At 39.3% G+C, this 27066-nt stretch overlaps 2 protein-coding genes across 3 annotated transcripts in view; one reads left to right on the top strand and one right to left on the bottom strand.

Annotated features, from left to right (window-relative positions):
* The window catches only part of HMMR (hyaluronan mediated motility receptor), a 34414-nt gene extending 20277 nt beyond the window's left edge, over positions 1-14137 (bottom strand). For both annotated transcript variants that reach the window (XM_008255359.4, XM_008255360.4), the window contains exons 1-5: positions 13748-14137; positions 6181-6279; positions 5725-5804; positions 4295-4339; positions 1173-1361 (exon numbers count right to left, since the gene is read on the bottom strand). In XM_008255359.4, coding sequence (XP_008253581.1) covers positions 1173-1361; positions 4295-4339; positions 5725-5804; positions 6181-6279; positions 13748-13793 — 459 coding nt within the window. In that variant the 5' untranslated portion in view covers positions 13794-14137. The remainder of the gene's footprint in view (positions 1-1172; positions 1362-4294; positions 4340-5724; positions 5805-6180; positions 6280-13747) is intronic.
* Positions 14138-14310: 173 nt separating this feature from the next.
* NUDCD2 (NudC domain containing 2) lies at positions 14311-20185 on the top strand. The gene is made up of 4 exons (XM_002710358.5): positions 14311-14622; positions 16990-17038; positions 17266-17417; positions 19713-20185. The coding sequence occupies exons 1-4, from the start codon at positions 14434-14436 to the stop codon at positions 19794-19796; spliced, it is 474 nt and encodes a 157-aa protein (XP_002710404.1). The 5' UTR covers positions 14311-14433; the 3' UTR covers positions 19797-20185.
* Positions 20186-27066: the final 6881 nt, after the last annotated feature.

Below are 27066 nucleotides of genomic sequence, written 5' to 3'. Positions count from 1 at the left end.
TTCTTTCTGTCCTTTCTTCTTTTTTTTCCTCTCTATTCTTTATTTATTTATTTATTTTTTTGGACAGGCAGAGTTTGACAGTGAGAGAGAGAGAGAGAGAAAGGTTTTCCTTTTCCATTGGTTCACCCCCCAAATGGCCGCTACGGCCAGTGCACTGTGCTGATCTGAAGCCAGGAGCCAGGTGCTTCCCCTTGGTCTCCCATGCGGGTGCAGGGCCCAAGCACTTGGGCCATCCTCCACTGGCTTCCCAGGCCACAGCAGAGAGCTGGACTGGAAGAGGAGCAACGGGGACAGAATCCGGCACCCCAACTGGGACTAGAACCCAGGGTGCCGGCGTCGCAGGCAGAGGATTAGCCAAGTGAGCTGAGGTGCCGGCCTTTCCTCTTTATTCTTGATTCTAATGCAACTCTACTCCTTTTGTAGGTAAAGAACCCAGCACATTGCAGGCCCTGAATTCTAATTCTTAAAAACTGTTCTTTATATCTTCACTCTCCTCAGTATCAAGCACAATGACCATTTTAGGCTCTTTAAGATCTATTAGTATATTAATTTTGACAGTTTCTCCTTTGAATATATTGAGTCTACTGATTTATTTCATATTTCATTACCAAAATGTTTTCAGAGGGAAGTCTGTTATTATGGTATCATTTACTTCCAATGAAGATGTATAAAGTGATTTCAAAATGTACAAAAGCAACTTGATTGTTTATAATTTCTTGTGTCCTAGACATAATAATAAAAAGCTATATAGTAGGGGCCGGCACTGTGGTGTAGTAGATTAAGCTGCCATCTGCCTAGGAAACCACTGGAAGATGGTCCAAGTCCTTGGCCCCTGCATCCACGTGGGAGATCCACAAGAAGCTCCAGGCGCTTCTGGCTTCGGCCTGGCTAAGCCCTAGCCAGTGCAGCTGTTTGGAGAGTGAACCATTAGGATAGAGGACCTCTCTCTTTCTGTCTCTCCCTCTGTCTCCGTAACTCTGCCTTTCAAATAAATAAAATAAATCTTAACAACAACAAAAGAAACAGCAATTTCTATCTGAGGCAACTTAATATGTAAGGTAAAACTAGTAAGAAAAAACAGAGGGCTTAAATAGAGGCTCAAGTTCTCAAACAACTGCAATAAGAACAATATTATTTATTCAATTTTGTGTGTTATCATGAGGTTCAAATACCTTAGATTTTAGTAGTTCATTAGTCCTGGTTAACTCAATAAGCTGTTTTTCCAGTGAAGCACTGTTTGCATAGAGAGATGTTTTTTCTCTGACTGCAGCATTCAGCTTTGCTTCTGTCTTGTCCAACTCAGTCTCCAGATCCTGGATCCGCTTGTCCTGAGCACCACGTTCCTGCAGGAGAACACGAATCTAGAAGAAAACATGGTGTTAAATAAATGACTCATTATTACAAAGCAAACAGAAATGAATGTAACTGATAACCAGTGTTAAAGCTTCTAGAGGGGCTGGTGCTGTGGTGTAGCGGGGAAAGTCGCCACCTGAAGTGCCAGCATCCCATAGGGGTGCTGGTTCGAAACCCAGCTGCTCTACTTCTGATCTAGTTCTCTGCTGTGGCCTGAGAAAGCAGAAGAAGATGGCTCAAGTCCTTGGGTCCCTGCACCCGCGTGGGAGACCCAGAAGAAGCTCTAGGCTTCTGGCTTCGGATGGGCATAGCTCCGTCATTGCGACCAAATGGGGAGTGCACCAGAGGATAGAAGACCTCTCTCTCTCTGCCTCTCCTCTCTCTGTATAACTCTTGACTTTCAAATAAATAAATAAATGTTAATAAAAAAAGCTTCTAAAAAACTTCTAACTTTGTTACTGTGCTCATATACTATTACCTAGTTGGATAATCATATTTACTTTATGATACTTAAGATCTATTCATTTTAAGAACAAAAAGATTTTAAGTGCCATAAACTTCCAAGTGCAATTAAACCATTACTTCCTTTTAACATATTTCTACTTGTAAGAGTTCCTTTCCATAGTTTCAATTATGTAATTTGTATTAAGAGTTTTAAATGGGGGGTTGTTACTGTGGCATAGTAGATTAAGCCTTGACCTGCAGCTCTGGCATCCTATATTGACATCAGTTTGAGTCCTGGTTGCTCTATTTTCCATCCAGCTCTCTGCTAATGGCCTGGGAAAGCCAGAGAGCTTGGACCTCTGCACCCGTGTGGGAGACCCAGAAGTTCCTGGCTTCGGATAGGCCCAGCTTGGCGATTGTGGCCATTGGGAAGTGAACCAGCAGATGAAAGACCCCTCTCTCTGTCTCTCCCTTTCTCTGTAACTCTTCTTCTCAAATAAATAAATAAATCTCTTTACAAAAATAAAAGAATTTTTAAATGCTAACTATGTTTTTTATTTCAGAAAGGTAGAGCGGGGCTTCTAAGTAGAATGTGGTAAGCATCAGCAAACCATCCTTCCTAATGCTACTAAAGAAATTATAAAATAAAAAACATCAAATGCTAAAATAATAGGGAAAAAAGTCTTCTAATCTAAAATTCTATATCCAGTAAAGAAACTTATGCAAATTACCAATTTTAATCCTGGCACTGCTACTGACTCACCAGCTGTCCCACTGAGACTCAGTAGACACATCTATAAATATCAATCCCCATGTCACTGGCATGTATCCTCAACAATATATTAGAAAATGTTACTAAAACAAATATAAAGGATCAGAGCAAGGAAGCAGAAATCTGCAATTATTTGGCATTCTTAGTTCTAAACCAAAATGTCACTGTATTCAAATGGAGAGTTTTAATGTATCAAAGGAGTATGTCAATTAGCCTATTTGGTCAGCAATGGAAACCTAACTGGTAGATGCTACAAAATTCAGCATGGTATTTTCATCATTTTGCAGATTCAGAATAGTTTACTGTATCTGCAGCTGACATCGATTAAAATAACCTTAAACAACAACAACAACAAAAACATTGGCAGAGAAGCAAAGTTGGCAGTGGACAGCTTAGCACAGCTTTGGGAAAAAAAATGGGTTCTTTAGGTCAGCCCTGCTATATAGAAATCATTGCCATGGAGGAAATGCACCATCTATCAAGGATGGTAACTGCTCAGCTTACCACATGTGGTTACTAAGCACTTCAAATGTGATTAATACAACTGAGTTGTTAATTTTGTTCAATTTTATTTATTTTAAAAATAGCCACATGGTAAGCAGCTATCATACTAGATAGCACAGCTCTAGGTTATTTCATCCTCAAAGTAGAAATATATTGCAGAGCTATGCATCAAGTAAGCATAAATTTATCATAATGCAACCATCTGCTAGGACTACATGCTCACCAAGCAATTCTCCACCTATGTTTTTTTCTTTTCTTTTTTTTTTTTTTAAGTTTATTTGACAGAGTTAGCCAGTGAGAGAGAGAGAGAGACAGAGAGAAAGGTCTTCCCTCCATTGGTTCACCCCCGAAATGGATTCCACGGCCGGAGCTACGGCAATCCGAAGCCAGGAGCCACAGCAGAGAGCTGGACTGGAAGAGGGGCAACCGGGACTAGAACTCGGCACCCATATGGGATGCCGGCACTGCAGGCAGAGGATTAACCAAGTGAGCCACGGCACCAGCCCCCCAGATATGTTTTTTCAACATGCATTAGCACACAGCAAGAGCAGGTGCTATCAGTAGATACAAATATTTGATCCACACATTTAATTGTAATAAACTGATATATTTATCTTTAACTATCAGTTTTTCTTTTTCTTTTTCTTTTTTTTTTTTTTTTTTGATAGGCAGAGTGGATAGTGAGAGAGACAGAGAGAAAGGTCTTCCTTTTGCCATTGGTTCACCCTCCAGTGGCCGCCACGGCTGGCCGCACTGCGCTGATCCTAAGGCAGAAGCCAGGTGCTTCTCCTGGTCTCCCATGGGATGCAGGGCCCAAGCACTTGGGCCATCCTCCACTGCCTTCCCGGGCCACAGTAGAGAGCTGGCCTGGAAGAGGGGCAACCGGGAAAGAATCTGGCGCCCCGACCGGGACTAGAACCCGGTGTGCCGGCGCCGCTAGGTGGAGGATTAGCCTATTGAGCTGCGGTGCTGGCCTAACTATCAGTTTTTCACTAAGTGGGTTATCTTGACATAATAAGCTTGACTTTGCCAGCATACTACTACACTGACAGTTTGGATAGGCTCCAAAATATGGTAGCAAACCCAAGGCAAGTATTCTGTATATCATGTTTTCCTTACTACAAGACTCAAACTACAACAGAATTTCTATTTCTAAACTCTATGAAACTCTTTCCATTATATATAAAATTTGTTTTTCAGTAAGTTTAAAGCATTGCTTACCTCTTTTTCTAGTATCTTCAAATCTTTATCAGTCTTTTGAGACTTCTGTTTAAAAGAAAAAATACAAATTTAAGTGCTACAAATATCACAGCCAAATATGAAAAGATTAAGTGCTCCAAATAGCTAATTTCTATTTTAAATCGTACACTGAGCCTATGCCACACTTTATAGATCATTTTTCTGGCAAATGAAAGAAAGGTTCCTAAAATCTCAAAATATTTCAAGTTTAAGAGTTTAAGCAGGCCAGCATTGTGGTGTAGCAGATACAGCTGCTGCCTGTGATTCCAGTATCCCATTTGGTGCCAGTTTGTGTCCTAGCTGCTCCTTTTCCGATCCAGCTCTCTGCTATGGCCTGGGAAAGCAGTAGAGGATGGCCCAAGTCCTTGGGCCCCTGCACTTATGAGGGAGACACGGAGGAGGCTCCTGGCTCCTGGCTCCAGATTGGCGCAGCCCCGGCCATTGCAGCCATCTGGAGAGTGAACCAGCGGATGAAAGACCTCTCTCTGTTTCTACCTCTCTCCGTAACTCTGTCTTTCAAATAAATAAAATAAACCTTTAAAAAAAATAAAACCAGAATTACATAACACTAAAAATTTAGATCTTCATTGGTATTGCCACATTTGAAGTGCTCATAGTCACATGCACTAATCATTTCCATATAAGACAACATAGCTGCATATTATAAAAAAAGACAGGTAATCACTAAAATGAATGAATAATTAAACTTAACCTTTAGCTTTGACTTTAAGTCTAAATCTTTTCTACATTACAGTATCTATTAATTTGTTCAACTTAACAAAGTATATCTTGCTTATGAACTAATAGAAACAGTAACAATAGACTAGTCTGTGAGTTCCACCATAAAGTGATTTAGAATTTAATCAACCACCAATCAACAACAGTTTTTAAGTAGCACTGGAATTTTTCCTGTTTTTTTTTTTTTTCCCACTAATATTTATCCTTCATCATAAATAAACAAAAACAAAATAACTCAAATGATGGCAGCAAACCAAAGCATCACATAATTTTTAAATGCTTTCTAAATAACCTAAATTTCATCCATATATAAAAATGACTAAGGGCACATTTAAAAACAGTATATTTAGTAATTACCTGGCAGAAATTTAAAACTTGCTACGTCATAACCTCTTTCATTAGTTTATAGACTTTTAACTCTAATTTATATGCTGAACCTATCCTAAAAGGCTACAGTACAGGTTCAGTGTTCTGAATCTAAAAATCCAGAACTTTTTGAGGTTGATATGATGTCCCAAGTGGAAAATTCCACATTTGACTTCATGTGAGAAGCTGAAGACAAAACACAGGCACACTAAAAATACTGAATAATGTATATATGGAACAAAAAGAAAATTCATATTTAGACTTAGGTCCTATCCCAACATACTTGCTGGCATGTAAAAGTTCCTCACCTTTATTTCCGAAGTCTTAACTTTTCTAGCTGAAGCAGGTAAAGTAGTATCCTTGTCAACATTAAGATTTTGTTGCGATTCTACAGAAAAATGAATTGTACAGTTGTTTTATGTTTTTTAACCATATTCAAGACACAATTTCCAAATTTCTTATTCCAAGCACAATGAAGAAATAGTTATTCTTTTCCTGATTGCACATTTCCAAATGATTAGTTGCACAATATTTTTTAACATATCTAACACTTTTATAATTTTCCTAATATTTCCTGACATAAAAGTTGAAGTACCAAAAGGGAAACTACATTTCTATTTGACCATTTCATGAATCTACCATCAAAGAAAATTTAAATATAATTGTAAGTTTACATTTTGAGGAACATTATAGTATCTTCCAATTTAAATATTGTTATAACTTGTCAGGTCATATAACCAGTATTTTATTTTCAGATCTATTACCTTTTTGTCTTTTAAATCTTTGTGATTTCTGAAAGGATACTGGTCCTTTCAATACTTCTGAAGTTTTAACATCATAAGCTCCTGGAGATGGTGCACAACCTGGAGAAAACATAATATATGCCACTCAATGTAATTTATGAGCTTAAATTAAAACAGTTCAAGATAAAGTGAATATAAATGTAAAAATATCATTAATAAACTGCCTCTCCAATTTTTAGATATAAAAATAGTATTCATGGGGCTGGTGCTGTAGTTTAGTGGATGCAGCTGCCGCCTGCACTGCTGGCATCCCATGTGGGCGCTGGTTCAGGTCCCAACTGCTCTACTTCCGATCCAGCTCTTCTTTGGCCTAGGGGAGCAGTGGAAGACGTTTCAAGTCCTTGGGCCCCTGCACATGCGTGGGAGACCTAGAGGAGGCTCCTAGCTTCGGACGGGTGCAGCCCCAGCCACTGTGACCATTTTGGGAGTAAACCAGGGGATAGAAGACCTCTCTCTCTCTGCCTCTGTTCTCTGTAACTCTGCCTTTCAAACAAATAAATAAATCTAAAAAAAAAAAAAAACAAACCCATTTGATATTGTAAAGAAGCCCTCTTTTTTAAAAAAAAAAAATCTTCCTCTCTTTATCAGCTGGGATAAAGGGAAAACAGGCAGTAAAGATTAAACACTAAAGAAAAATGCTAAATACAGTTTAATTAAATACAGAATAAAATACTAAAGACAGTTTGGGAAGCACAACATGTAATAAAAAACAAGTAGGCTTTGTTAAGGACGGAATATAAAAATATGTGATGTCAAGTATACTCAAAGAGAGTCATTGAGGCAATCATCATGGGATTACTAGAAACAAAGCAATTAAAACTCAACTTTCACATTTAGCCTGAAACAAATATAGTGATAATTCATCTCTGGATAATATCAATACATCAGATCAATTTATGATTCTAAATGTACTTTCATATACAGAAGAAAAGCAACCATAGAAAGAACAAATAGAATTTTTTGAATACTTACTAAATGCCAGGTGTTAGGTTAAGTATTTTATAGATATTATTTTATTTAATTCTCATAAGAACCCTATGTAACAATTTACAAATAAGGAAGCTGAAGCTCAGGAAATTTGTAATCATGTTATTCAAACTGTGCTAAACTACATTTCTATGTTCTAGAAGTTTACACACTTCTTATATAACCTCACTTACACAGGTCCCAAATTTGAAGGCAATTCAGGGTGCTTACACATTTGAGATGGGGCCCTCACCACTTACAACAAGAAAAAACATTGCTAGTATTTTCAGCTGACTGGGAACCAAGAGAGTAAAACTACTCCATGAGAAGCTATTTACTTCAGTCTAGAATCTCATGCAAATAAATAGAAACACCAAGGAGCTGTGATGATGTGAAGGCAACCACTGATATCCTTGTTTGTCAAATGTCTCTTGGCTGGCATTAAAAAAAAAAGTAGAGGTGAGCATTGTGGCAGAGCAGGTTAAGTGACTGGGATGCTTGCATCCCTTTTCAGAGTGTTTGGGATAAAGTCCCACCTTTGCCTCAGATCCAGCTTTCTGTTAATGTGCCTGGTAGGCACCATTGATAACCTAAGTACTTTGATTCCTGCCACCTATGTGAGAAACCTTGAAGTAGTTCCTGACTCCTGGCTTTCGCCTAGAGCCCTAGCTGTTGCAGGTATGTGGGGGGGGAGGGGGTGAAATAGTGATGAAAGATCTATTTACCTCTCTCTCTGTTTTTCCCTGTCTGTCAGTCTTTCAGTTAATTAATAAACATTTCAACGAAATTAACTGAACATTTAAAAAAATCAAAAACTATTTTCAAAGTGAAACACAATTGAAAACAGCAGTGTTACACTCATTGTAGCAAAAGTTAGGTAATCAATATTTTATGGAATTTTTGTTTCAGTCTTTTTTTTTTTTCAAAGATTTTATTTATTTATTTGACAGGTAGAGTTACAGACAGTGAGAGAGAGAGAGACCAAAAGGTCCTCCCTCCGCTGGTTCACTCCCCAAATGGCCGCTACGGCTGGAGCTACGCCGATCTGAAGCCAGGAGCCAGGTACTTCTTCCTGGCCTCCCATGCAGGTGCAGGGGCCCAAGGACTTGGAAGATCTTCTACTGCTTTCCCAAGCCACAGCAGAGAGCTGGATTGGAAGAGGAGCAACCGGGACTAGAACCAGCGACCACATGGGATGCTGGCGCCGCAGGCGGAGGATTAACCTAGTGCACCATGGCGCTGGCCCCTTGTTTCAATCTTATCTATAAAAATACATGGGACATCCTCAAAAACTTCACAGATAATGCATATTATGAAAAAAACAGCACAGATTTCAAAATTTTACACCAAAATAAACTCACCTTTTAACTGTACATTTCCTTAACTTTTTTTTTGAGTATTTATTTTACTTGAAAAGCAGAGAGACAGAGAAAGAGATCTTCTATCCACTGGTTCACTTCTCAAATGGCTACATGGGTCAGGGCTGGGCCAGGCTGAAGCCCGGAGTGAGGAACTCCATTTGGGTCTTATACATGGGTGTCAGGGGCCCAAGTACTTGAGTCATCTGTTGCTCTCTCAGGTACTTTAAAATCCTCTGGATTGGAAGCAGAGTAGCTAGGACTAGAACCAGTGCTCTGCTATGCGATGCCTGTGTCATAGGCAGAGGGTTAACCTACTATGCCACACACTGGTTCCTCCACAAACATTCTGAAGTACCACAGTATATGAGGGAGAAATATAAGTCATTTTTTACTCTGGGATATAGCTTTAAAAGTACTTCAGGGACTGGCGCTGCTGCATAGCGGGTGAAGCCCATCCCATAAGGACGCAGGTTTGAGTCCCAGCTGCTTCCCCGACAACTTCAGATCCAGCTCTCTGCTGTGGCCTGGGAAAGCAGCGGAAGACGGCCCAAGTGCTTGGGCCCCTGCACCTGTGTGGGAGACCTGGAAGACGCTCCTGGCTCCGGGTTTCAGATCAGCGCAGTTCCAGCCATTGTGGCCAACTGGGTAGTGAACCGGCAGATGGAGGACCTCTCTCTCTCTCTGCCTCTCCTTCTCTCTGAGTAACTCCAACTTTCAAATATATAAATAATAAATTTTTTTTTAAAGTACTTCAGTGTGCTTTCACCAGTTCTAAGCAAACCATGCAAATTCTTTTTAGGAAAGAGTTAAGTTTCCATTTTTCTATACAAAATGAAGATCATTTTTAAGTATGGACACAAGGACTCCAATCTTGGGAGCTTTCAAATCTAAATGCAGTCAATAAACAGTATAGGTAGTGGTTTTCCAAAAACAGAAGAATTTCAAAAGGAAGCACAGAATTCACTGGGCTAAGTTCAAAAACAGTATTAATCTTGGCTATTTCAAGATTACCAAACCTCACAAACTATTTATATTCTGGAGTAAGCAGTAGGGTCAGAGGGGTTTCCTAAAATCAGGCTAAGTGTGGCACATCTTTATTTAATCGAGACCGGGGTGAGAAGGTAAAAGGGAACACACTGTATTTTAAAGCAAATAGGAGACCTGGAGAAAACTGCCGCCACTTTCGGTAATTCTGCCTATTTAGAGGATGAAGGGGTTGCTCTGATGCACAGCCAATTGTTACTTTCCTTTGCTCTGTTCTTAGAGACGCTTCTGTGGAAAAATGTGAGAAGCACTGCTCTAGCCTCAGTAAGCAGCAAAAAAAAAAAAAAAAAAAAAAAAGCAAAGCAAAACATGTTGAATTCTAGTATTCTAGTATGTCACAGGATCTACCTTATCAAAGAGAATAAAGATCAGCAAACGATGGTACAATGGATAGTGACTACTAACCGGTGTCATGCACATTGAGAAATATTAAGACCATACTTAAACAAATCTTCCCTCAATATTTCCAAAAGTCAAAAAATAGTTCTGGGGATATACATTCAAGAACTAGGTTAAATCCAGGCTGTATATATTTAGCAACACTGTGAGAATATGGTATATGCTATTTTTATGTTCTAGGTATTTTTCTTACTAACACTTAAAAATTTATTACATCATACATATGACTCATTAGGAATCCAGTTGGGAGGGGAACATCAGATAAAAGAAACCAGCTGGCTTGAAGGATTATAAGCTTTCTGGGAGTAACTTATACCTTCAGCAAAAATCATCCAAAGCTAACATAGGAGTCAATATTTGCTTGCAAACAAAATATTTCACACATTAAATAAAAACTTCAAATTTCCAAACTGTATTTTCTTCTTCTTCCACTAGAACGGAAAACCAACCTTCCATTTTGCCTGGCTAACTCTCATTAATCCATCAGATTTTAGCCTAAATGGCACCTCTTCTAGTTTTATCTAATCCCCAAAACAGGCTATCTAATCCCCATAGCAGGCTATCCATATTGATCCTATGACAGAATTTCTCAGTTTTGTAATCATCTATTTATCAACCTTGCACATTAAACAAAACTGCTTGAAGTTAGGGAAATTTCAATCACCCCAATACTTGGCTCACAGATTCAGTTTAGCAGTATGGAAAATACATTAAAGTGTTGGAGATTTAAGATTAGTCATAGCTTTTTAATTTTATTTGCTTATTTGGTAAAGATTTGTTTATTTAAAAGTCACAGTTACAGAGAGAGAGAGGGAAAAACAAAGAGTGAAATATTCTATATGCTGGTTCACTCTCCAGATGGCCACAACAGGCTGGATTGGGCCTGGCTGAAGCCAGGAGCCAGAAGCTTCAATTGGGTCTCCCACATGGGTGCAGGGGACCAAATGCTTGGGCCATCTTCCACTGTTTTTCCCAGGTCATTAGCAGGGAGCTGGATTGGAAGTGGAGATGCATGAACATAAACTGGCACCCATATGGGACAGCAGTGTTGCAGGTGGTGGCTTCACCTGCTACGTCACAACTCCAGTCCTGATTTAATTTTTTAAATACTTTGAGTGGCAGGGAGATAAAGACACAGAGGAAAAGACAGACAAGACAAGAGAGCTCCTATCTGCTGGCTCATTCTTCAAATGTCTGTAAGCTGGGAACTAGGAACTGAATACAGATCTTCCAGCTGAGTGGCAGGAACCCAACTACCTGGGTCATCATTTGCTGCCGCTCAGGATCCATATTAACAGGAAGCTGTAATCAGGAGCAGAGCTTGGAACTAAATTCAAGTACTCTGACAAGGGATGCGGTCATTTTAATCCAGGTTAAAAACTTGTCATGGGAATAGTTTTTTAATCAGGTAGATCAGGGTTCAAAGTCAGCCTCTCAACAGACATCATTGAGGCTGGCATTGTGGTATGGTGGGTTAAGCAGTCACTTGTGGTGCCAATAAGTGCTAGTTTGACTCCTATCAGCTCTGCTTCCAATCCAGCTTCCTGCTAATGTGGCTTCCACCGCAGCAGATGAGATCCATGTGCTAACCACAAGGGAGACCTGGATGGAATTCCTGGCTCCTGGTTTTGGCCTGGCTGCTATTGTGGCCATTTGGGGGAGTGAACCAGCAAATGGAAGATCTCCCTCCCTCTCTCTCTGCCTTTCAGATAAATAAATCTAATTACAAAAACAACCAACCAACCAACCAAACAAAAAAAACCAGACATCACTATATGCCAAATACATTTAGACACAGGGAGAGAGAGGGAATAAGAACATAATAATCTCCCCTTTTCCAGTGTAACTTTAAAAAGCCCTGGAAAGTTACTTTTATTTTAAGCTCAGGTCCTTCAATCATGAAGCAGGAATAAAAAGTAGTACTTCATGGTATTGTGGGGATTTGTGGAATGAAATATCATCATAATGTCTGGCACATTTTGAGCCATTAAATAAGTAACTCTCATCATTCCCAAAACCGTGAACCTGAAATACTGTAGGATTGGTATTAATTCTACTTAAAACCACATCGGTGACAGAACTTGAGTTGGTTTTTTGACTATCTGGGAAATAACATGACCCCTGAATCCTTTAAGGAAGTAAGATTGTGCTGACCTACTTGCTCACTTGGGCTACTTTTGTGAGCAGAGCTGTGCACACTTCCAGTTGCAAGTTGGCTGAAAAAAATTACTAATGCAAAGAGTGACCATTAACTAGGATATAGTATAATGGATTGATCATAGGTGTTTAGCTCTACTACTTACTGGCTACTCAGTAGTTTTCTCATCTGTACAAGGAGCACAATATCAGTATTTTGTTGAACTGGCTGTTGAAAGGAATAAACAAGATCTGATACAGCTAACCTTAGCAGTCTCATACACAGCTAGCATCCACTAAATGATTTTTGCCTATAGCCACATCTAAGTCTCTCTGCTTCTTGTGCTTCTGTACTGCAGTGGTTAAAAGCAAGGAAGAATAGGGTGGGTTTTGTGTCACTTCGGGTTAAGCTGCTGCCTACAGTGCTGGCATCTTATATGGGCATCGATTCGAATCCTGGCTGCTCCACTTTCCATCAAGCTCCCTTCTAATGTGCCTGGGAAAAACAGTTGAGGATGACACCCAAATGGGAGACCTAGATGAAGCTCCTGGCTTCAGCCTGGCCCAGCCTTAGCCATTGCAGCCATTTGGGAAGTGAACCAGCGGATGGAAGACTTCTGTCTCTCCGTTTTTCCATATAACTCTGCCTTTCAAGTAAATAAAATAAGTCTTAAAAATAAATAAATAAAAGCAAGAAAGCATTCAGGTGTGATTTCATATCTCAGTTTTGACAAGTTGGTTGTTTAACAAATGGAGTAAATTTAAGTACCAGCGTTTTTATCATCAAAATAACAAATAGAATGCTATCCTAGAATCGTGGGGGAACTAAAAAACTGCTGCTGATCAATGTAAATACTTAGTATGGCCCCTGAAGTACATGGTAATTGGTCAGTATTGACTGTCATTACTACATTTTTAGTGTTTTCAGTAAGTGGTACTGCTGTTACTTTAAACCAGTGAACGGTCTTTATCAACTTTAAATCGTTTGAAAAAAAAATGTTAATTTCTAGTTAACAGATTCAATACATTTCATAAATACCACTGAACGAATATAATAATTTTCCCTCCCTCCTACTTTTTTCGTATTTTGATATAATATTTAAATTTACACTAAAGGGCTTAACTGTCCACCAAATAAAGTTCAAGAGTTAAAAAGAAAAAATAGTCTAGTTTAGTGGGACTATGGAAAGATGACCACTTCATCCCTATACAATAAATTTTAAAGTAAGCACAGATCATTAAAATCAATGTTTCTTCTTTAAAGTCCAAATGGACTATCTAAAAGAAATCCTCAGGGTCACACGAAAATACCCAACTGTTGTAATCAGCGAGGACTTTCCGGTCTTGGCTAACAGCTACCAACGCCTCATCACCATTCCCTCAGCTGACTCTGAATTCTTCTCAGAGCTAACTGTTCTGACAGAATCGAGCAGGGTCTCCTCTCCGTACTCTACGCTTCGAGAGTAGTGCTTGCTTATGTGACAGATTCTTATACATAGCTGAGAAAAGTAAACTAAAGGAGCCCTATCCCAGCTTTGAATTCGCCTCCTCCTTGCCTCCCAGGTACAGAACCAAGAGGCAATGGAGGGTCTCTGCTTCCCCGTTCCTCCCCCAGTACGCACCGGAAGGGTCATTGAATCGTTTCAGGGGAGCCTTAGGAAAGGACATGCCGACAACCCGGTCCACAAACAGAACGCCACCGACACTCGCCGACAACTGACTTCAAATTCTTGCTGTCTTTTCGTTTAAAATTCAAACTTCCCCCTACATCCCCCGCCCACTACCTGCGTTAGCCAATTGGAATACTAAAACCGTGGCTGGACCAATCCCCCATGGGAAACAAGAATGAGCATGCGTATTAGGTTCGTACTGCGTCCAATTAGGAAGCCTGTGCGTTTTCGTTACCAGCCAATAGCAGACTACTACTGTTTCCTGTCGTCTGCCCAGTCATTGATGGCATTACTGAATTGTAGTAGCAGCCTTTGCGCAAGCGCACTGAGAAATCTGAGCGTGCATTCTGGCGTCACATAGGTGACAGTGTTGCGAGTTCCTTCCTCACTGATTCCGAGCGTTTCCCAATATTCTTTGGGTGGCAACGTTTCTGGATTTCACTTCTTTCAATCTGGGTCTTTTCAGCGTCCTAAATGGCCACTGAAAGGGAAAGACGAACACAAACCGAGGAACCCGTTTGGGTTCCTGCGCATGTGCAGTGACCCGAGCGGAGGGTCCCGGACGTAAACTAGGCGTGGGGCTTCTGCGCGTGCGCTCGGCTTGCTCTTTGCAGCTTGTGCCCGGAGGCGACGGGAGCATGTCGACCCCGTTTGAAGAGCGCAGCGGGGTGGTTCCGTGCGGGACGCCGTGGGGCCAGTGGTACCAGACCCTGGAGGAGGTGTTCATTGAAGTTCAGGTGCCGCCAGGCACTCGCGCCCAGGATATCCAGTGCGGCCTGCAGAGCCGGCATGTGGCGCTGGCCGTGGGTGGCCGCGAGATCCTCAAGGTAGCGGCAGGTCGGAGCTTGTGCTCATTTCCCTCATCCCGACCTTTTTAAATCTACGAGTCCTAGAAGTTCGTCGTTTCTGTGGAACGGCTTCTCGGGGCCGGACGGCTCCTCGGATTGGCAGAAAGAGAAAACAGTAAAATATTCCTGGTTCTTAGTCTAGTGGGAGCCCCCACCCTCAGGGCAAGTCCTGACTTGTGGCAATTTGAGCTCCTTTTTCTGCTTTATTTCCAAACCAAGTCAGGCTGCCACTTTTAATTCCTCTGAGGGTCTTCAGCTAGGAATCGATTAACCAGATTGTTGTAGGAACAAGTATTTATCGTACCTATGACAGGCACTTATCAAGGTGACAGGAGGAGAGCCAGACAGATGGGGTTGCCGCCCCAAAGAGCATAGCTTTTTGTGGGGAAGTTTAACCGGGTGGAACACAGGACGTAGATGATGGGATGTAGGGTGACATCAGAGATGATGTCCCGTAATTAATTTTCTCACTTAAATTCGAAAAATGCAGTATGTTTGTGGAGTGTTCAAGCAGACGTTGAAGAGGTGTGTGAAGAAAATAATATCCCTTTTATTCTTTTTCACCAGTGCCCTTTAGATCCAGGACCTGTGTTTGGCGTGTTAAGGCCCAACTTAAACTCAGTTAACCAGTTAGAATTAAATTTCCTTCTCAGGTGCCAGCGATGTTGGACTGAAGTGTCTTGGTGCCAGGAAACAGCTGGATAGAAAAACGTTGCTCCACTCGTGTTCTGTTTTCATAACCTTGTGCAAAAGGTTATTAAGTGTCTCTAAGTCTTCCCAAGATGTGACTATTATAGTAGTTTCTCATAGGACTGTTGTGAGCATTACAAGTACCCGTGATGAATGAAGGCTTTGGAGTAGTGCCCAGTGTGTAACAAATTGACAGTACATCTTGGCTATTCTACTTATATAGAACTGCCCTGAGTACTTCAGAGGATTCGTGTGAAAGACATTGACTGTATTAGCTGAATCCTAATAACTTTTCTGAAGGGTTTTACATTTTTTTTTTTTGTCTGAGGGATGATTTGAAATTACAATTGAAATTTACTTTCGGGGAAGGGATCCTGGCATTCTATGCTGGCATCCCATATGGTGCAGGTTGCTGTCCCAGCCACTGCACTTCTTGTCCAGCTCTCTGTTGATGTGCCTGGAAAAGCAGCAGACAATGGCCCAAGTGCTTGGACCCCTGCACCCACGTTGGAGCCCTGGAAGAAGCTCCTAACTTAAGCCTGGCCCAACCCCAGCAGCTTCTGCCAGTTGGGGAGTGAACCAAAGGATGCACTCTCTTTCTGTCTCTCCCTCTCTCTCTGCGATTTTGTCTTTCAAATATATTAGTAAACCTTAAGAAAAAAAAAATGCATCTAATAATAATAACAGTAACTGGGAATTTAGCAATACCTCTAGGATTTTAAATGTACATACTATTAGGATTTCTTTCATTATTATTGATAAATTAGAAGCTATGTATATTTTGCTGAGATTTTCATTTCATGGTACTTAAATTTGGCAGCAAATTAAAATGAGTTTGAGCTTACTGACTCACTTAAAATTATATTTTGCTTTCTTGCTAAATGAATTGTTAAGCTCATTTGATGTCCTATCTACAGCTTAAACAATTTTTAGTTGCTAATTGCACAACAGACAATCAGTTTTTAAAAGACTACTGGAAATGTTTGTTTATTTATTTATTTTTGAAGGGCAGAGAGAGAGAGAGATGTCTTCCATCTGCTGTCCACAACTGCCAGGGCTGGCATGAACTGAAACTGGGAGCCAGCAATTCCATCTATATCTCCCGTATGTGTGGCAAGGACTCAAGTTTTTGAGCCGTTATCTGCTGTCTTCCAGGAGGTGCATTAGCAGGAAACTGGATCAGAAGCAGAGTAATGGGGACTGGAACAAGGCAACTAACTCTGCTTAATGGTAGTGGGCATCCTATGCTGTGACTTAGTTAACCCTTTGCCCCATGATACCTGCCCCTAAAAGTATACAGCATTTCTTCTTAGCTTTAGTGAGAGTTCCTTTCTCATAGTTTATTGTCATTGGTGAAATTTCAAGACTTCAGATGTTAACTTCACATTTGACCAGTCAGGAATCAGTAGTATTTCTAAATTGTAAAAATTAAGAAGTCTGTTTTTTTATTTTTTTGAAAGAACCTGGTGGTGTAAGTATTACAGTGTAACTTAAGCTCTATTTCACTCTGTAGGAGGAAGCATAGGGTTCAATTCAGAAATGTGATAAAATGGTACAGATATGGATTAGATAGGAAAATAACTATGTTAATCATGAAAGCTTTATAGAAATTAATGCAATGCTTTGTTTTTAATACTTTATATGTTTATTTTTCAGGGCAAACTCTTTGATTCTACTATTGCTGATGAGGGCACATGGACTTTGGGTAAGAGTGATCTACCATAATCCTCAGAAACTTACAAAATTAACTTTACCTTGGGTCTTAATATTTACCCTCTTTTGTATTAGGTACTTTTGTATTTGCATTTTTGAAAGATACAGTAATAGAACTGTGTTGAAATAGTTGTATGTCAAGATTACCTAATGATTGATGAAAAATATAAAATTTAATGATGGACTAATGTTTTTATTTGTGGTGGTGTTTTACTTCAGAGGATAGAAAAATGGTTCGTATTGTTCTTACAAAGACAAAGAGAGATGCGGCAAATTGTTGGACGTCTCTTCTAGAATCTGAATATGCAGCTGATCCTTGGGTGCAAGACCAAATGCAAAGAAAACTTACATTAGAGAGATTCCAGAAAGAAGTAAGTCAGATGGATATATGAATATGTGCTTAAATATCTGAAAAATCATTGAATACTTTTCGTTATTTAAAATTAAAATTCAAGTGTGGTTATAAAAGTTGCAGAAATTCTTAAATTACCTTTTAAAGTAAATGATTAGAAAAATATATAGATTTAATTTTTTAAAAAGTTTTCTTGAGAGTACTTTATTTTTATTGCTGTTATTTCTGAGATAAACTTTGCTTAATATGCATCAGTAATTTATAAATTCTTACATCAGTGTACACTTATGTAGGTTAAAAAAGTGAAAGGCCCCTTTACTGTCACCTTTCCTGTTCCATTCTTCCATTTTACTTTCATTTCAGATTGACTTCTTTGGTAGGTTATTTCCTTTTTGACATAAATGGGGGAAATCACACTGCGTTTATTGTTTATTCATTTTTTTTTTAAATTAATGGCGTTTCTTGGCTCTTAAGTAGTACAAACAGCTAAATCTCATTCCTTTTAACTGCTTCAGAGTCTTCTCTAGTTTGGATGTAACATAATTATTTTGTTAACTGTCATCCTTTCCATTGTCAACTTTAAACAAGGGTTGTCATTTGAAACTACTGAAGTGTTCAAGTAGATACCTTTAAGATAGATTTCTTTGGGAAAAATTACTAGATCAAAGCATTTTTAAAGTTTTGATGGTTTCCAAATTATATCTGTAGCCTAGGCTTTTCTACTGAATTTTGGGTTCTATATCCAAATGCCTGCTCAACATCTCCACTTGGCCTGCCTGCCTGCCTTCCTTCCTTCCTTCCTTCCTTTCTTTCTTTCTTTTTTTTTTTTTTTTTTTTTAAGATTTATTTTATTTATTTGAAAGACAGAGTTACAGAGAGAGTTAGAGAGGTCTTCCATCCGCTGGTTCACTCCACAGATGGCTGCAACGGCTGGAGCGTTGCCAATCTGAAGCCAGCAGCCAGGAGTTTCTTCCCAGGCTCCTACGTGGGTGCAGGGGCCCAAGGACTTGGAAGATCTACTGTTTTCCCAGGCCATAGCAGGGAGCTGGATCAGAAGAGAGCAGCTGGGACTGGAACCGGCACCCATATGGGATGCCAGTGCTTCAGGCCAGGGCATCAATCTGCTGCGCCACAGCACCAGCCCCCTCTACTTGGCTTTTCTATCAGACATATTTTATTTATTTTCAAAGCATTAGAGAAGGGGAGAGACAGAGAAGGAGGTTTTCTATCCGCTGATTCACTTCCCAGATGACTGCAATGGCCAGGCGTGGGCCAGGCCGAAGCCAGGATCCAGGAACTTCTTTCAGATTTCCCATGTGCTGCTTCCGAGCACTTGGGCCATCCTCCATTGTTTTCCCAGGCACTTTAGCAGGGAGCTGGGTCAAAACTGGAACAGCTGCAACACAAACTGGCACTTGTATGGGGTGTTGGCATTTCAGGAGGCAGTTTAACTCTCTGCCACAATGCTGGCCCCATGTTTGCTGTTTCTTGAAATGCTAACCCATTCCTTTACTGTCTTTTAGCTAGAATGCTCTTTTCCTTTGTCTTGGCTAACTTCTTCACTGTTTTCAAGTCATTGTGCAATGAAGCATACTTTAATTATCTCATTAAAATACTGCAATTTTCTCCTGTTCTGTTACTCTGTACTACTTTTTTTTTTCCGTTTAGCTCTTACCAACTTTTAACAAACTAGATCGGGTTGGCAAACTATGGCCCATTGGTCATATACAACCTACTGCCTGTTTTTTGTAGGTAAAGTTTTACCAGAACAATCTGGTAATATTAACTTATTATATATAGTTCATATAGTATTTTCAAACATTAGTTTGTGAGAGGGCCTGCAAAGGCTATAATATTTATTACTGGTTATTTATGGAAAACTGCCAACTCTTGCACTGGTAATTTATGGTTAAATAAATGAACTTGCTCAACAAAAAAGCTAAAGCTTAAGGTAGCATTTTATAATTAAATTATAAATTAAATATGTTAATATACATGTAACTCTTAAACTCTTTTGTGGTATACAGCAAGCTCTCAAAAATTGCTAGATATTAAAATCTTTTTACACAACTGATAATGAACTGTGTTTCCCCATACAATCGCCAGCATTATAATAGACATGTGAGACTTCTAAATATTCATACATCTGAAAGTCGAAAAATACTTCATAATTTTAAATTCCATTTTGGTGACTATGGTGAAGTTTGATGTCCTTTCATGTATTTATTGGCCATTTAGATTTTTTTTTTGTGAATTGCCAGGTCATACTAATATTTTTCCTTACTTTTTTTTATAATTTTTTCATCTCCTTTAGAATCCTGGTTTTGACTTCAGTGGAGCAGAAATCTCAGGAAACTACACTAAAGGTGGACCAGATTTCTCAACCCTTGAGAAATAACCAGTGTTTTTGCTGCATTCTGTGGATCCTAGCAGATGTTTAATCAAAGAAGCAGATCATGTGGCAGAAGGAAAATATGGATGCCTCCAATTAACAAATGGAAAAATATATTTAATTATGGTTCTAAAAATTGCATTCAAATATGATTTATGTAGGAAACATGTACTCTGGGAACTATTCTATGAATATATGGTAACTTTTTTTGGACTTGTTTTTGCTCAGCATGAAGTTTTATATATTGCATTTTACTAATTTCATATTAATTGTATTTTTAATACAAAAAACCTTAGGTTACAGATCATGTGAAATGAAAGGGTGCCTTCAAGGAAAATTTTTTTTTGATAAGTGTGACACAGGAATAATGTTCAATAAACTTTTCTATATAGGAATTGTGTACCCCTTTTTCTAAGTATACTAACTCATGCAGGAAATTACAGTACTGAAAAAATTTTAAGGCCAGATAAAAATCCACAAAATATTTTGAGTAAGTTTTAAGAATTAATGAGAATTTCTTCATTAGTGTATTATTCTTAGATTATATCACGAAATTAAAAAATAGTGTAAAAACATATCAGCAGAAGTGGGTTAATAAAGAGAAGCATCTAAGTAAGTATTATTGGGTGGGTCTTTTGTCAGTGGAGAAAGCATATTAAGGTCATTGATTGTTAGTGGTATTATTTTGACCTTCATTAATCCAGACATACAAGAGGGAATCATTGAAATTTTATTTCAGCCTTTTTAATTTCTAAAAAATTAATTTGTTAAAAGTAATCTCAAATGCACAGAAAACATACAATAAGTAAATTACATAGATTTTTTTTTCTTCCTGAACCATTTGTGAATAAGTTGAGGACATGATGTTCCATTACCTCTGAAAAATCTAGAGTGTATTTGCTTCAAAGAAGGACATTATCTTACATAACTGCAATGCAGCTGTTAAAATCAGGAAGTCTAATATTTAATTAAATTTAAGCTATGCATTCTTGGCAGTTGTTAAAGAAATGACCATGTGTTATTACATCCTATCATGGATTAATAATTTGAATTTATCTCATTTCCAGTGGTAGTATTTATTTATTTATTTATTTTTTTTTTTTTTTTTTTTTGACAGGCAGAGTGGACAGTGAGAGAGAGAGACAGAGAGAAAGGTCTTCCTTTGCCGTTGGTTCACCCTCCAATGGCCGCCGCGGCCGGCGCGCTGCGGCCGGCGCACCGCGCTGATCCGATGGCAGGAGCCAGGAGCCAGGTGCTTTTCCTGGTCTCCCATGGGGTGCAGGGCCCAAGCACCTGGGCCATCCTCCACTGCACTCCCTGGCCACAGCAGAGGGCTGGCCTGGAAGAGGGGCAACCGGGACAGAATCCGGCGCCCCGACCGGGACTAGAACCCGGTGTGCCGGCGCCGCTAGGCGGAGGATTAGCCTAGTGAGCCGCGGCGCCGGCCTCCAGTGGTAGTATTTAGATCACAGATTAAGGTAATATCTGTCAGACTTCTTTGTAAAGTTCCTTTTTATGTTTATAGTTATTTTGTGAGCAGATAGTTCTAAAATACTAACTTTTTCACATCAGAATTTGAATCTATTTATACCTCTGGATTCATGATTTTCTATTTTATTCTGTGGCTTAAAAGTCTATTCTTATTACTTTGATGCTCATAATTGTTATACATTTGTACTATTCTAAGTGGCTTCTATGTCCTTTTGTGATGTTCCTTTCTTTATTTGTCTTTATTATTTAATTTCTTGTTTTCTGGCAAGATATCCCAGATTCATTATGTTTTCTCTGTGCCAGCCTAAGAATCAGTCATTCTTTTCCAAGAAGTCTGGGTTCTCTTTAGGTAATAAAGGTATTTGAAAGTGAAGATCCAGGTGCTAATGTGTAATTGCTGTTGATGTGCATTAGTAATGCATATATTTACATCTATATTTCTGTATAAATGTATTGAAAGCTGAGTTCACAGTTAAGCTTTCAGTTCTAATTCTAGGAGGTTGATTTTTGTTTTCTCCCTTTCCGTATTTATAACTTCCTTCAATAGCAATGAGAAACCTGATTCCTACTCTTGATATATTTGACTCTGCACTGTAGGTCATCTCATCATCTTCCCCGGGAAATAAATGCTTTCCTTGCTCTGTGAGACTCCAACATCCAATGCCAAACAGAAATGTGTTCTCCTTACCCTGTTTGGTTCTTAAACACCCAACCTGTGCCTCTCACTGTAGTCCATCTACCCTGTCATGCTGATCTTACTCATTTTATATAATAATTTTCCGAATCAGTTGTTTAGAAATAACTTTTTTTTAATTGACTTATATTTTGGACATTTGCAAAATATTTGGAATATATACATACATTAATATTAGCTTCCTGGTGTATGCTTTAGTAAATATTAGCAGAAGTATAGATATATGTAAATACTTTCATGTTCAGGATATTGAACAGTTCAGTCACCATAAAAAATGCCTTTCTTCTATCTCTTTGAAGTTACTCTACTTCTAGCCCATAAACCTTGGAAATCATGACATAGTCTTTATAGATTTGTCTTTTAAGCAATATAAATGGAATCATATAATCTTAAAAATAGCTTTATTGAGACATAATTCATAGACATTTATCCATTTACAGTGTATGATATATAGTATATGCAATCACTGACTTTATCTTAAATAGAAACTTTTTAGTTACTATCCCACTCTTTTCCCCCACATCCCTTACCAGCCAAACAACCACAAATATACTTTCTGTGTCAGAGTTCCCTGTTACGAACATTCATATACATGGAACTATATGTGGTCTTTGGTGACTTGCTTTCACTTAATGTGTCAGTGGTTCAACCATGTTCTAGCATGTAATACTTAGTCGGATACTACATTGCATGGCTGTTATCACATTTGTATATTCATTTGTAAGAGTAATTCCTCCTTTAGAGTATGCTGAATATTGCTGTTATAAACATTTGTGTGCAAGTTTTTATGTGCATATGTGTTTTCATTTCTAACTAGGAGGAAAACCTTTAAGTTGGCATGGATGTTAGATCATTTGAGGAACTACTGAAGTGTTTTCCAAAGTCGCTACATCATTTTACGTTCCTACCAGCAGTATACAAGGGTTCAGTTTTGCCACGTGATTGTCAACACTTGTTGTTACCTGCCTTTTTGATTCTAAGCATTCTAGTGGATACTTAATAACTTTGTGGTTTAGACTTGCCTTTCCCTGATGATTAATTTTGCCAACCATTCTTGTGCTTATTGACCATTTGTATATCTTTCACTGAGAAATATTCAAATCCTTTGTCCACTTATTAATCGGGCTGTTGTCCTTAGTAGTAACAGTTCTTTATTCTTTTTTTTTTTTTTTTGAGATTTATTTATTTATTTGAAAGAGTTACACAGAGAGAGGAGAGGTAGAGAGAGAGAGAGGTCTTCCATTGCTGGTTCACTCCCAAATTGGCCAGAACAGCCAGAGCTGCGCCAGTCCAAAGCCAGTAGCCAGGAGCCTCCTCTGGGTCTTCCATGAGGGTGCAGGGGCCCAAGAACTTGAGCCATCTTCTACTGCTTTCCCAGGACATAGCAGAGAGCTTGATTGAAAGTGGAGCAGCCAGGACCTGAACCAGCGCCTATATGGGATGCTGGCCCTGCAGGCAGCGGCTCTACCTGCTGTGCCACAGTGATGGCCCCCTCTTTATATATTCTGATACAAGTACCTTATCAGATTTGTGATTTGTAAGTACTTCCTGCCATGCTGTGAATCCTTTTCACTTTGTTGGTATCTTTTAGAGTGCTAAAGTGTTTATTGAAGTTTTAATTCATCATATCAGTGGATAATGTTTTGTAAAAATTTTTGCTTTTTTTAATGTATCTGGGAAGCAGACTGTGCATAAGAGTGTACTCATTCACTGGTTTACTTCCCAAATTCCTTCAACCTCCAATCAGGGTTGGAGGCAGGAGCCAGAAACTTAGCCCAGGTCTCCCACGTGTGTGGCAGGGGCTCAACCACTTGAGCGATCACTGCTAACTCCTTGTCCGCATTCAGGGGAACTGAGTCAGAACTGCCTTCGATAATGCAGCCCAGACACTCTGATGTAGGTTGTCTTAATTGCTAGTTTAAACACTTGATCTGGATCATGCTTTGGATGTCATAACAGAACTTTTTTAACCTCTGGTCTAAGGTTTTTTTTTTTTTTCTTTCATTTTTCTGCAAGTTTTGTGATTTTGGGTTTTTTGCTGCGCTCTATGACCTATTTTAAGTTAGTATTTCTGTAAGCTGTGAAGTTTAGGTGCAGGGCATTTTTTCTTTTATATGGTTATCCAGTTGTCAGAATCATTTGTTGAAGGCTATCCATTCTCCCACTGAATTGTCTTGTATCTCTCAATAATTACTTGTTACCTATGTGAATCTGTTTGGACTCCATTGACCTGTATGTCCTTTCATCAGTACCATACTGCCTTAATTGTTGTTTTATGTTGTCTTAAAATTCAATAGCATTAGTTTTCAAACTTCATTTTGTTTCAAAATTGTCCTTTCATTTCTTTACTTTTCTATATAACATTTACAATCAGCTAAACTAGGCATGGGCATTTGGCATGCAGTTAAGACACCACTTGGTGTGCCCATGTCCTATATAGAGTTCATAGGCTTGGGTCACATATCTGCTATTGTTTCCAGCTTTCTGCCAACGTGTACCCTGGAAGCAAGTGCTTAAGTCCACCACCCATGTGGAAGAACTGGATACAGTTCCTGGTTCCTGGCTTTGACCTAGCCCAGCCTGAGCTGGCATTTACAGGCATTTGGGTAATTAAATGGCAGATGGGAATCTCTATTTTTGTTTTTAAAATAAATAAATAAAAACTTAAAAATCAGCTACTCTGTAACTAAAAAAGTCTCCTACAGGGGTTTGGAATGGAATTTTATGAATCTTCCCCTCTATGAACTTGGGGTATCTCTCCATTTAGTGCCTCTTTGGTTCTTTTTTTTTTTTTTGACAGGCAGAGTGGACAATGAGAGACAGACAGAGAGAAAGGTCTTCCTTTGCTGTTGGTTCACCCTCCAATGGCCGCCACAGCCGGCGCACTGCGGCCTGCGCACTGCGCTGATCCGATGGCAGGAGCCAGGTGCTTCTCCTGGTCTCCCATGGGGTGCAGGGCCCAAGTACTTGGGCCATCCTCTACTGCACTCCCTGGCCACAGCAGAGAGCTGGCCTGGAAGAGGGGAAACCAGGACAGAATTCGGCGCCCCGACTGGGACTAGAACCTGGTGTGCCGGCACCGCAAGGCGGAGGATTAGCCTAGTGAGCCACGGCGCCGGCCCCTAAAGAGTCTTGTTCTTGAAGTTTGGCTTTCCATTTGCACATTGCTAGTATGTACTAATATAAATATGTTTAATTTTTGTTTGTTGACCTTGTATTCGTTTGACCTTGCTAAATTCAATGATTAGTTCTAGGAGTTTTTGTTACAGATTTTTTGTCTTTTCTACATAAACCATAAATAGGACCATTTTTATTTTATTCTTTCTAGTCTATAGATCTTTTTCTTGCTTGATTGGTTAGACATAAGAGGGAGATGGTGCCAACTTTATGTTCTGTGTTTTTTTTTTTTAAGATTATTTTTATTTATTTATATGAAAGGCAGAGATACAGGGAAGGAAGGAGAGAGATCAAGATCTTCCATCTACTGATTCACTTTCCAAATGTCTGCAATGGCTGGGGCTGAGCTGGTCTGGAGCTAGGAGCTTCTTCTCAGTCTCCCATGTGGATGCAGGAGCCCAAGGACTTGGACCATCCTCTGTTGCTTTTCCAGGCGCATTAGCAGGAAGCTGAATTGGAAGTAGAGCAACTGGGAGTTGAACTGCCACCCATATGTTTCACACTGTAGGCGAACACTTAACCTTCCATGCCATAGTGCCAGCCCCTGTTATGGTTTGAAAAGCATTTTCTTTCACTGTTAAGAATCATGCTAGCTATAGATTTTTCATACATTTCCCTTATCAGGTTCAAGAAAGATATGCTTAATCCTAGTTAGCTGAATTTCTCAGGAATTTTCTGAAATGCATTTTCTGTATCATTTTCTTCTTTAAATTGTTCATATGTCTTACATTGATTTTTCGGATTTTGAAACAGCTTGTATCTCTCACCTCTCATGTCAAACTTGGTCATGGAGTATTAGTTTATGCATCCAAATTCATTTGAGGATTTCCATGTCTTATGTCCATTTGGAATATTGTCCAACAGTTTTATTCACATATGTTTTCTTTACCTTCATTTGGTATTGTGTTAATTCTGGCCTCATAAATGAATTGGAAAATGATTTTTCTGCTTTGTAAGAGATTTGTAAATAGCTCATTTACTTTTTAAATGTTGTACACATTTGCCAGTAAGTTTTAAATAATAGATTCAGTTTTAAAAAATAATAGAACTGATTCAGGTTTTTTAATTCATTTTTTTTAAAGATTTGTTTTATTTATTTTTATTTGAAAGAATTACAGAGAAGCAGAGAGAGAGAGAGAGAGAGAGAGAGAGACCCTTCATCTGCTGGTTCATTCGCCAGATGGCTGCAACAGCCAGAGCTGTGCCGATCTGAAGCCAACAGCCAGGAGCTTCTTCCCAGGCTCCCACGTGGGTGCAGGGGCCCAAGGATTTGGGCCATCCTCCACTGCTTTCCCAGGCTACAGCAGAGAGCTGGATCGGAAGAGGAGCAGCCAGGACTAAAACCGGCGCCCATATGGGATGTGGGCGCTTCAGGCCGGGGCTTTAACCCACTGTGCCACTGTGCCGGCCCCTCAGGTTTTTTATTCATTTAAGTTTTGGTAACTTGTATCTTTCAAGAAATTGGTTCATTTCATCTAAATATGTGCAGAGTTGTTCATGGTTTTCTTAGTGTTCTTTTAACGTCTTTAGGGTTTATAGTGATGGCTCCTCTTCATTGATGTCTTTGTTTTGTCAGCTTTCCTAGAAGTTTATAAATTTTATTGCTGTTTGTAAAGAACTAATTTTTGGTTTTATTGACTTTTTGCTATTGTCTATTTCATTCATTTTTCTCTTTTTAAAAAAGGACACTCATTTATAAATATTTGTTTGAAAGGTGAAGTGGGTTCACTCTCCAAAAGGCCTCAAAGGCCGAGACAAAAACCAGTAGCCTAGAACTTCATCTGGGTCTCCTATGTAGGTGGTAGGGGTCAAATATTTGGGCCATCTTCTGCTGCTTTCACAGGTACCTTAGCAGGGAGCTGGATCAGAAGTGAAGTAGCCAGGACTGGAACCGTTGCACATATGGGATGTCAG

Source organism: Oryctolagus cuniculus, chromosome 6 (assembly GCF_964237555.1).
Source record: "Oryctolagus cuniculus chromosome 6, mOryCun1.1, whole genome shotgun sequence".
Classification (NCBI taxonomy): domain Eukaryota; kingdom Metazoa; phylum Chordata; class Mammalia; order Lagomorpha; family Leporidae; genus Oryctolagus; species Oryctolagus cuniculus.
This window is presented reverse-complemented; position numbering and strand designations above follow the sequence as displayed.